General features: G+C 37.5%; 1 protein-coding gene across 1 annotated transcript; it reads left to right on the forward strand.

The window, feature by feature from the left end:
* The first annotated feature begins 992 nt into the window (after positions 1–992).
* Positions 993–11,962, forward strand: lcp2b (lymphocyte cytosolic protein 2b). Its single transcript, XM_079891756.1, has 15 exons — positions 993–1,253; positions 1,771–1,833; positions 6,496–6,542; positions 6,991–7,056; positions 7,157–7,185; positions 7,290–7,324; positions 7,416–7,614; positions 7,720–7,793; positions 7,882–7,945; positions 8,020–8,100; positions 8,199–8,247; positions 8,340–8,406; positions 8,661–8,735; positions 8,946–9,101; positions 11,398–11,962. The coding sequence occupies exons 1-15, from the start codon at positions 1,176–1,178 to the stop codon at positions 11,521–11,523; spliced, it is 1,209 nt and encodes a 402-aa protein (XP_079747882.1). The 5' UTR covers positions 993–1,175; the 3' UTR covers positions 11,524–11,962.
* The last annotated feature ends 676 nt before the right edge of the window (positions 11,963–12,638 follow it).

Below are 12,638 nucleotides of genomic sequence, written 5' to 3' on the forward strand. Positions count from 1 at the left end.
ATATCAATCCGCTTCAGCTATATTATCTGCATCAGGTCAGTAACTAGCTGACATGTCTGTTCAGTGGAGTAGCATATCGAGTAGCATATCAATTAAAGACAGTATAAATCATTTAGTTTAAACGTGCTCATGTGAATAGACTATATAATTATGTTTGTTTTGAGAATAGACATGAGATTATTTTCCTCACCGTAAGTCCTCTACATCTTGTAATATTCTAAAACAACATTCTGAGGCATTAAATTCTACATTAAGGCAACTCTAAATAGCATTCTATGCATGTGTCATGTGCTGTCAATCAACATTAGAGCACCATCCTCTGGGTAAATAATGCAGGGACACTAAGCCTCTGCCAAACGATTCGAATATAAAGCTTACAAAATGTTTAACATAAACTAGAGGCACGACCCAGAATCTGCACTATAGCTAAATTTACGGTCAGGAACCGCTGCTTAAAACACAAGCAAGCAGCCCTATGCAAAGAGCCCTTGGTAAGAAACTTCTTCATTCTTGGAGTCCTGCGGTTGACTGATGAGCGCCTTCACATCTCACCTTGGTGTTAGATTGCATGCTGTTCTGTTCCCAAAAGGGATGTTTCCTGTTTCTGTTTGGAAAATGCAATGCTTAACAGGTGAATAGGGACCAGGGATGTGCTGATCTAATGCATTGCTCTTTCTGTATCTTATGTTGTCTGCATATTTATTTGCGGTCATGGCCTAGTTATTTTCTGTACTAAGAACATGTGAGAACTGGATGTGACTGATCTATAATTAGTGGACTATTGCAATGCTTGAAACCTACACATGCAACCACATTGCCCATAATTAAACATGCACAATATTAAAACAGTACGTTTTTGATACATTTAAGTTAGAGGGAATCAAGCATGCAATTATGTACAAATATATACAGTCATGCTCTGTGAACCTGTAAGCTTTGAATTTCACATCTTTGGTGATGAGGCACTTCCTCTATACAAAGTTACAGGAAACAGAGAGAGCTGAGAGGCAGCTATTCTGCGTCAACATTATTATCACACTCAGTCAGACCAACTAGCCACAAGCAAGACAAGCGCCTTACAATCTTCATCAAAGCTGTATACTTTAGCTATCATCATAGATAACTGTAGAACAGTCAGTTTATACTAAACTGGAAAAACAACCATTCCAATCACAATGAGTTTTGAAAGTCTACCAACCAAATCAGAGGTGATGTGCTGGAACTCTGGAAACTTGGCTGACTATCTCAAAAAAGTGAGTTCATCCTATTGTTCTTCTGACTAAAGAGCTAGATGCATTCAATTAAAGGGAAATATATTGAAAGTAGTTGTTAGCGTTATAAAGTTTAGCATGTAACCCTTTATTGTGTTTTTTTATTTATAATAATGAGGTTTCTAGCAGACTCTGAATGCTCTTTGGACGGGTAATCTTTGTAGATCTTTTTAGTCGCACTGTTGTTCTTTAGTTGTGCTTCAAGTGTGGCTGATAGATTGCCACGCGATGTGGTTTTCCAAACACGTCTCAATGATGGTTCTGTCTTGTTTCTGATAACATCAGCTAATTTATAGCCTAATTTTGTCAAATGCACCATTATGTCAAAAATTATATTGTAAAAAATGCAATACTACATATTGTAAAAAAACAAAAAACAAAAAAACAAAAACTACAGTTTATAGTCAGTAAAGTGTTTTTCAAAAGTATATGACTGAGTTTAAGTGTGAAGCATGACTACAGAGCAGTTTTTAGTTATCACACTTTTTTGTGTTTTCAGATGAAACTGCTGGGGTGTGACAGGGTGGTGAAGAAAAGCAATATGAATGGTGCAAGATTCTTGGTGAGTCTTTTTATCTCTCTATGACACATATACTACAACTCAGACCTTACAACTTAATCTATGCTGCATATAATCATCATTAAACAATATGCACTATTGTGCAAAGGTTCGGCATGTTAGATTCTTAAAAAAAATGTTTAAAGGCAGTTATTAATCTTAAATTTTATTGTGCCAGTAGGAAATATACAGTGAGGAAAATAAGTATTTGAACACCCTGCTATTTTGCAAGTTCTCCCACTTAGAAATCATGGAGGGGTCTGAAATTGTCATCGTAGGTGCATGTCCACTGTGAGAGACATAATCAAAAAAAAAAAATCCAGAAATCACAATGTATGATTTTGTAACTATTTATTTGTATGATACAGCTGCAAATAAGTATTTGAACACCTGAGAAAATCAATGTTAATATTTGGTACAGTAGCCTTTGTTTGCAATTACAGAGGTCAAACGTTTCCTGTAGTTTTTCACAAGGTTTGCACACACTGCAGGAGGGATTTTGGCCCACTCCTCCACACAGATCTTCTCTAGATCAGTCAGGTTTCTGGGCTGTCGCTGAGAAACACGGAGTTTGAGCTCCCTCCAAAGATTCTCTATTGGGTTTAGGTCTGGAGACTTGCTAGGCTACGCCAGAACCTTGATATGCTTCTTACAGAGCCACTCCTTGGTTATCCTGGCTGTGTGCTTCAGGTCATTGTCATGTTGGATGACCCAGCCTCGACCCATCTTCAATGCTCTAACTGAGGGAAGGAGGTTGTTCCCCAAAATCTCGCAATACATGGCCCCGGTCATCCTCTCCTTAATACAGTGCAGTCGCCCTGTCCCATGTGCAGAAAAACACCCCCAAAGCATGATGCTACCACCCCCATGCTTCACAGTAGGGATGGTGTTCTTGGGATGGTACTCATCATTCTTCTTCCTCCAAACACGTTTAGTGGAATTATGACCAAAAAGTTCTATTTTGGTCTCATCTGACCACATGACTTTCTCCCATGACTCCTCTGGATCATCCAAATGGTCATTGGCAAACTTAAGATGGGCCTTGACATGTGCTGGTTTAAGCAGGGGAACCTTCCGTGCCATGCATGATTTCAAACCATGACGTCTTTAGCCCTATTCGCACGGGATTAGTATTACCTAGGGACCTCCGGTAATTTGTAATAATCGCAGAGGTCGTCTGTGATTTTTATCCCGTGCGAATCTGCCATGTCTGTAAAAATGTCTGTAAAAATTCCCCCGAAAATTACCTACCGTATTTCGGCCAACACAGGGATCCTCTGATAATACCAGTCCCGTGTGAATCCCCATGTCTGTGATTTGGGCTGGTTTTTTGTGAGCCTATCGTTTCCTAAAGAACGTAATAACCATTATGGGCCGTTTAACAGTCCATTTTACGTCTGTATTAAAACTATATTAACAATAAAATATCTCGATATGCCCTACTCCAATCCGATTATAGTTTTTCTCCGATAAAAACTATGAAGTGCTGCAAAAGAGAAAACAAACTACAGTAAAGACGTGATCCGGAAGCTCAACTCGGACCGTTGTCATGGAAACGTCAAATTAAGCATTTTGGCGCAGCATGGAAGCTCTTTTGGAAAGTTTGGACGCTTTTTGTGGTAGTGTAATTTAGTAGTCTGTATCGTGGAGCATTTCTTTGTCTCACACGGCCTCTAAAGACGTCCATCCTGTAAGTATCTCAAGAAATCAAAGTGTGAAAGAGTAAAAATGATATAAAATGAAACAAACCAAATAAAATGAATAGAAAAACAAGCCTATCGCGACGTTTCGATATGTATAATACCTTCTTCAGGCAGGCTTGCTGTAAATATGGACAAAGAATAAAAGAAAAAGAAGATATATTATATATTTATACAATAATATGATATTCTATAATATATATAATATATTTCTCTAATAAATTGGTTTTAAATAAGTAATTTTTTTGAATTGCAATACTGCAGCGCGATCTTCGTCTCAGCACGTTCAGCTAGTGAAGTGTGAATGGGTGGGCGCGCGCTGTAAAGTCCGTAAACTCGAGGGAATTACGAATATTTATTTGCCCGTGTGAATGAGCCACCAAAAACACAGACGTCAGGGGGTAATTTCTTAATTACAGAGGTCCAGGGGTAATACTAATCCCGTGCGAATAGGGCTTTAGTGTATTACCAACAGTAACCTTGGAAACGGTGGTCCCAGCTCTTTTCAGGTCATTGACCAGCTCCTCCAGTGTAGTTCTGGGCTGATTTCTCACCTTTCTTAGGATCATTGAGACCCCACGAGGTGAGATCTTGCATGGAGCCCCAGTCCGAGGGAGATTGACAGTCATGTTTAGCTTCTTCCATTTTCTAATGATTGCTCCAACAGTGGACCTTTTTTCACCAAGCTGCTTGGCAATTTCCCCGTAGCCCTTTCCAGCCTTGTGGAGGTGTACAATTTTGTCTCTAGTGTCTTTGGACAGCTCTTTGGTCTTGGCCATGTTAGTAGTTGGATTCTTACTGATTGTATGGGGTGGACAGGTGTCTTTATGCAGCTAACGACCTCAAACAGGTGCATCTAATTTAGGATAATAAATGGAGTGGAGGTGGACATTTTAAAGGCAGACTAACAGGTCTTTGAGGGTCAGAATTCTAGCTGATAGACAGGTGTTCAAATTCTTATTTGCAGCTGTATCATACAAATAAATAGTTAAAAAATCATATATTGTGATTTCTGCATTTTTTTTTTTTACATTATGTCTCTCACAGTGGACATGCACCTACTGTACGATGACAATTTCAGACCCCTCCATGATTTCCAAGTGGGAGATCTTGCAAAATAGCAGGGTGTTCAAATACTTATTTTCCTCACTGTACATTTGATGTTGATATATCAATGTATTTTCAAAATGAATTTCCAAAAATTAATTTTGCCTTTACAGATACAGATAGCTTTATTAATCCCCTAAGGGCAATTCAGTTTCTACAGTACACCGTCTAGACATACAACCATTCACACAGCCATAGCATGTAGTATATAACAAGGGTAACATGATAGGGTCCGGGTCCAAAGACAGTTTATAAATAAAAAGACATCAAAAGCAGAATAAAAAAAGAGAAAAAGTAAATAAATAAAAAATATACAGTAAAAAGTAAATAGAAAATGAATTGCACATATCCATAGCTCCTAAAGTGCATAGTGCCAAGAACAGATCAGTCCATAATTATTTCCTCAGCTCAATGTTTAACAGCATAATTGCTGAAGGAATAAATGATCTTCCATAACGGTTTGTCTTTCTAGGGGGCTGCAAATATCGCCGACCTGATGGCATAAGAACAAATTCATCTCCCAGAATATGATGTTGCTTCATCAGACTTTTTACTTTTTGAAGAACACGTTTCTCCCAAAGAGAATTTAGGTCGCACATTTCGATTCCAATAATTTTGGAGCAGACTTTCACAATATTATTTAAACAGTTTCGGTCCTTCACTGAAATGTTACCAAACCAACAAATGAAAGAAAAAGTAAGAAGGCTCTCAATATAAGACAAATACACAGTGCACAGTATAGATTTAGAAACCCTGAAGGAATTTATCCTACGCAATAAATGTACTCTCTGCTGGGCCCGTTTGACCACTGATTCAGAGTTCCTTTCAAACTTCAGTTGAGAATCAAAAACCGTACCCAGATATTTATAATAATTTACGATCTCCACATCCTCACCATGGATCCTGCATACTGAGGTATTTGTCCCTTTTTTTCTAAAATCGATAATGAGTTCTTTAGTTTTAAGAACATTAAGATCAAGAAGGCTGTCATCACACCATTTTACAAAATCAGGAAGTGCACGTCCGTGATCTGACTCTGCGCCATGGAGGAGTGACAGCAGAGCAGTATCATCAGAAAATTTAACAAGAAAACTGTCCTCTTTAAGAGACCTACAACTATCCGTGTATAAAATAATAATTAGATTTATAGATTTAATAATCCAGATTTAATAATATAAAGATTTAATAATCCAGTGAGACTTTTGAATGCACAAGGAGTACGACAACAGACGGCATGGTCCACACAGAGAACTGATCTCACCACCGAGTCCATCTGGGATTACATGAAGAGAATAAATGTCTCAGAATAAACTTCTCCAAGCATCTTGGAAAAACCTACCTGCAAAGCTATCTTAAAAACTGTGCGCAGGTGTACAATAAAGTGATAAATAAAATCTATGTATGCCATTTTCTTTTTTCAAACATCCCCATAATGTATTTTTCACAAGTGCCTAAAACCTTTCACAGTACTAAAGTTTTGCATCACAGCACCTTATAGATGTTACCAAGTGTTCTTATGAATTTAGTCTCGCTCTCTTTTTTGTCACTTCATGTAATCCCAGATGAACTCGATGAGATCAGATTTCTGTGTGGACCAAACCATCTATTGATGGACTCCTTGTGCATACAAAATCCTGCTCAATTATTGCAATTAATGGCATAAGTACAGTAATGTTGGGAAACATAAACAGATTTCCTACTGGCACACTTAAGAAAAACATTTTCTGTTTTTTTCACCAACATTTTTGGTGGAAAATCCAACATGCCTGAGACTTTTGCAAAGTACTGTATGCTCTGAAATGCTTAGACATGTCAAATCAACATAGACATAATAATTCCTGTTTCTATCTTGTTCTAGAACATGAATGATAAGGACATGAAGATGTTTCCCACAACACATATCCCGTAAGTTTAAGTTCAACAACAAGAACAAAATCTCAGTGATGGCAAAATGTATAAACGAAACATATAGGCTAGGGATAAAGGGCATGTGCCTACTGGAAGTACTTATACTACGAAGTATAAGCAAACTTTATTTAATCAGTTCAAGCATTCCATGGAAATCGTACACATGACTGTGGCTTTGGTAGCACTATGCTCCACTGTTTGAGCTACAGAAACGCTAATATAGATTATAACAACTGTCAAATACAAGACAGTTCTAAAAAAGTTCTAAAAAAAAAAAAAAAAATCCCCTAAATGTACAAAGTGACTAACCATCATTTAGACGCTTTGCATAATAGATCTTTAATTTAAACTTTCCTCCAAATATTGATGAAAAAATAAAATACATAGTCTGTTAAGCTGGTAATGATCATTGCTATTTCTTTACTTTTGTTTTACAATTTGGAAGATTTATCACAAAGATCTGCAAAGATATTAACCAGAATAACAAACAAAAGAAGAGTCTGTTTCATAGGTAAGCAACATCAGTACTTCATAATTACATAATTATTTTTGTAACAAAACTTTTTCTTCATGTTTGAGAGTTTGTCATTTTAAAATGTTGTATTGACTAGATCAGATCATCGGATGCCTCCAAACCAAGGTAACTAACTCTTGTGCAGCTACATAAACAACTGTGGTTATACTTAACCCATTACACACACAACCTAAAATGTTTCTATATTTTCTTTGGGGAAAAATATGCAGAACCTAGTCCAGGAGGTTGGGATTCTGATGAATTTGTAAGTCGCTATGTTATACTTTTTAAAACTCTTCTCGCCACCATTTTTGGACATTATTATTAAATGCAAAAAGTGAATTTTTTTTTTCCAGGACCAAGAAGAAAGTGACAATGACTATGAGGAGCCAGATAATAATGTATGTGAAGACAATTACATATGCGCAGAATCATGTGATAATGAGAAAGGTGACACTTCTGATGATGACTATGAACCACCGCCTAGTGAAATACCCTGTGAAGTACCGACTCACTTTCGTGTTTCAAAGCCTCTGGGTGATGGTGATTATTTAGGTAACACATAATGCAAAAAAACAAAACAAATCACTATACCCATGAACAAAAGAATCCATGTATCAGAGGATTCACTCACCCATTCTATTCTGTGGCTCTGTGTAGACAGCGGCCCACGTGGTTCTGCAAGACCACCCCAGAACAACAAGTCAACATCTCTTCCCAGAGGGCTTATTAATGTAAGTAAAAATCTTTAGACAATCTCAAACTCATCTTACTGTAAATGCTGTAATGTCCTGCACAAGTAAAGCCTTTCTTTACGTTCAGATATCTAAGCCTCCATCACGACCGGATCCCTCTCCACACAGGCCTTTCGTTCCCCCTAATCAATGTGAGTGAGTTCAATTTCAAATTCCTTTAATATGAAATCATGATGTCTGAATGTTCTGCAAATCATATCCACAGCCAAACCTGGTCCAGCTGTGCCAAGGGTAGACCGCAGTAAGAAACCTGGCTCATCTACAAAAAAAGATACTGGCAAACCAGGTACCATTCAGTTTTCATTTGAAAACGTTTAAAACCTTCTGTATTGTATGGTAATCACATTTACCTTAACTTGAACATTATAATTTAAATCGTTACAGCAAGAAACACCTTACCAATGCCTCCTAAATCAACATTTCCCACACAAAGGTAAGTATCTTTATCAACGACTTGCATTCGTTAAGTCGGAGATCAGTAGCGCCTACATTATTATTATATATTTTTTTCAATCTTCAACACAGATTTGACATCCAACAAAGGGAAGAGCTTCCTCCTCCACCTATACAAGTAAATGTGATGATGGGGCAGGTTAGTGCACTACCTATAATCATGATTCATGACGTATTTGAGACACAAACAAAATGTAAACCTAAGACATGCAGTTAGGCTGGACAACCACAAGATGGCACTGTTGTGGTTTGTTTGACAATGAAGCTAAACAAAGGAAATAAAAGTCCAGTCTTGAGCATTGTTTCCTATCACAGAAAAATTCCTACTGTAATAATGAGAGCAACCACATACTAGACCACACTGTAAAGGCTGATTCTTTGTTATGCACTCAGGACATGGATCCAGAGTGGTATGTGGGGCAAATGACACGAGCAGAGGCCGAAGTCTCACTCAGACATGTGAATAAAGTGAGTTCCACCATTCAAGTTTCCCTTCCTTAAAATAATTTGTATAAAATGTGGAATAAATAAGCTTTTGTGAGAGAACTAATTGGAATTATTTACACTTAAAAAATACATATCTTTGCCCTGTATATGAGAGAGGGGAAAAATAGAGAAAACAAGTGTATAATGAAATGAAGACACTCACACTGAGTGATGGACATTGTCTTTTTTTAGGATGGCACTTTCTTGGTGAGAGACAGCTCAAAGGGCTGCACAGAGCAGCCATACACACTCATGGTGCTGCACCAGCAAAAAGTGTACAACATCCAGATCCGCTTCCTTGGAAGCAGTAATGGCTATTCCCTAGGCACAGGCCTAAATGGCATTGAGGTAATATCTGTTGATTATGACAGAAATGTATGTAAAGCCTGACACAAAATAGTTATCCGATTTTTTTAATGTTTTTTGAGTATATTTGATATATCAGGCTTTTATGGTTCATATAGTATAATATATAGGAGAATATGGAGCTTATAAATCAAAGAAAAACACCACAATTTTATTCAAAGGGCTAAAGCAAGCAAAACATGCAATTTGGTGCAATTGCTGATATTTATATGGCCAAAGCTTCAGATGAAATTCTGATAGCTTTATAACAGTATAGCAGACTACTCGCATAAAATGCATAGGCATACCATTTCTTTCCCATTAATGTCTTAGTAAGACGATATTTAAATGCTCATTTGTTTTATAAGGGCTCTGTTATTGTGGGGAGCAAAATGTACAAATAAACATTCCTCAAAAGCCTGATGTATCATTTGATTGAAATATTATTACTATAAGTTATTCTTCAGTAAAGATTTCACAGCAAAAAGACACCACAACCTGAAGGGGAATGTTTTTACTGTATTTTTACATGACCACGATGTAATAAAAACGTAAAAGTCTGTGAAAACGTCTAAAAAACACTGTATTATGCTGCCAGGCCAGTAGTTGGCGATGTCACTTTGTAAAGAAACAATAGACCTTATTCACAGCAGCCCCATATTTGATTTTTAACGGGAATAATAAGATAGATAAGATATACTTTATTGTCCCCGAAGGGGAAATTTGTTTTGAATCACTGGGTTGTACTCAGGGTTTGAAATTAACACCCGCCAAATGCAGGTAAAAATGTGGCGGGTAACACTGTCAAATCACTAGTCAATTTGGCGTGTTACTTATTATGTTTATACTCACTTTGCTGGAGAAGTTCGTATAAGACAAATCTGCGCAGATTTAGGCCTAGCGCAAATACTTCTAAGTCATAATGATATATTAAATACAGTATATTGTGCAGAATCTGCTCATATCTGGCTTTCTTGAACATGACTGTCACTACGCAACAAATTACGGCGTGCTTGTTCATTTACATTTAATAAACAACAGCGAGGATTAAAAAGCATTTGGTTAACAGAAAAGACATTATTATTTCCAACATCCAGTAGACAAAAAACCCAGACAATCTAGGCCAGGGTTTCTCAAACTCAGTCCTGGAGGGCCACTGTCCTGAACAGTTTAGCTCCAACCCTGATCAAACACACCTAGCTGTGAGTTTCTAGTGATCCTGAAGACATTGATTAGCTTGCTCAGGTGTGTTTGATCAGGGTTGGAGCTAAACTTTGCAAGACAGTGGCCCTCCAGGACCAAGTTTGAGAAACCCTGATCTAGGCTGTGGAAAATTATAAGTAATATAATTATACAGCTTTTTACAGAGGATGACATTAAAAATACGGTCTGTCCCTTACAACCTCGCTTCTATACCTGTCATGGCACTGCTCTGAATAAGGTCTATAAACACCTATAGACTGAAGACGTTATTCACATGCGCCTGACATCGCCATTCTTGTAATTTCCACAGAGTGGCGTAAATGAACTGCCAAAACACATAAAAAGTTTTTAGTTGAAAACGGTGTTGTGTAAACGCCTTCTTAGATTTATAGTAGGGAAGGGATACATTTACACGACAATGATGCACAAAAAATTTAAGTTTTTTCTTTTTACAGATTACAACGTTATTAAAACGATCCCCGTTCACAAGGATCCGCGAAACGATTATGCATGCCAGGCCAGTAGTTGGAGAGTTGACTTTGTAAAGAAAGACTACGCACCTACGCATTCAAACGTGCATACCTATAGACTAAACACGTAATACGCATGTGCATGCCCTCACTGTTTTCACAGATTCACATTTTTGTAGTTTACACTGAGACAATACTGGTATCATTTTTAAAAACTTGCACATTGAAACTGGTTTTCAAAAGTTTGCGATTTCAGGCCACCAAAACGCCGTTGTGGTGTAAATGAATGGCCAAAACGCATAAAAAGCGTTTTTTTTCATTTTTAGTTGAAAACAGTGTTGTGTAAATGGGCCCTTTAAGGCCTAAAAAAGTAAGCTGAAAAAGTTATGATAGGTATAGACTATCAATCAGACGACAGAAGGCATGAAGATTGTGAAGTTTTTGAGATTCGATCATTTTGATAATTTAGAGGCCTTAGAAATTTGTGTATCAAATCTACATTACAGTAGGCTACAGTAGCAACTGTAAAGAGTGAAGTGTGTATTAGATTATCAGCTGTGGTGACTGTTATTGGTTCAGTGAGATTCAAAGTTCCCTCAATCAATCGACTTACATGTGTGTCACAGAATTTCTCCAGTGTCATGGACATGGTCGCGCACCACTCAAAGACCCCACTGGTTCTGATAGACGGAATGGAGCGTGGAGCTGGACCTCAGCGGCAGTGCTGTCTTATGCACCCAGCAGGTTACTGACCCACAGAACAATCTTAATAATAATACCCAGTTAGCATTATAATTCTGACTGGGTTCCAGTGTCAAAAAGACTTTCAAAAAAGAATTCAGACACTTTGTCTGAATAATGAGCATTTATAGGTGCTGGCATTCAACGGCAGGATATGCAAGCACTCATCTCTCCTTCAGAAAAAGTATACAAAGTATATGACTAAATTAATAAATCATATTTAGTTTGATTTGATCAGACAGGACTGTCTACACTTTTTGAATTTTTAAACACTTTCAATGTTAAAATCAAGAGGCATTTTTACACTCAATGTTAGCTAGTGGCAACTTTACTTATCAACTCACTGTACATTTGTCTGTTTTAATTTAAATATTTCTAATGCTTTAAGTGTTTGATCTTAATATTGTCTTATTAAATTGTGCTGTTTATTAAACTCCACCTCACAAGTGTACTTCTTTGAGTTACATATTTAGTCTTCCATCATCTGTGCACGGCTTAACCATGTTGGGGTTTCCACGTCAGTCTGGAGGCACGCCATTTTTTCAGGGTGTGTGAAGCACACGGTCAGGTTACACTGCAGCAGCTGGGTCTTCACTGAAAACAAAGGGTGTAGTGGTTGAACATACAGCAAGAAAAACACAAGGAGAGACCCTCTTATTCCATTATGACTGACTGAAACATAACCAGCACAAACAGGTTATGTTTACTGTAATCAAAGAATATAAATAGAAGCATTGTGTTATGTATTATGCAAAGGTTACTGTTAACGTACACCCAAAAGAAAAATCTATTAATTCATTAATATTTTACAGTAATCAATCTAAAATATTGCTATTGCAGGGCTTGATAATCCACAAAAAGCCGGCAACACAAATGCAAGTAACTCGAAATATACAAAGATGCTCATGCTTGACTGGATATGCTGGGCTCAGCAATAGATCCAGCCAATATGTTTTCTTGTCAAACTTCATGGCTCTATGACATAATAAAATTAATTATTATTGACAGCCCTGGAGGATTTGGGGGATGTTCTGGGTGCTGATAGGTTTGTGCTAGCACTGAAGGCCAGCACAGATTAATGTCTTAGCTCTGGCTCATCGCTAACTGCCACCCCTGGCAAGGATGG

This window comes from Squalius cephalus (genome assembly GCF_949319135.1).
Source record: "Squalius cephalus genome assembly, chromosome: 14".
Lineage (NCBI taxonomy): Eukaryota > Metazoa > Chordata > Actinopteri > Cypriniformes > Leuciscidae > Squalius > Squalius cephalus.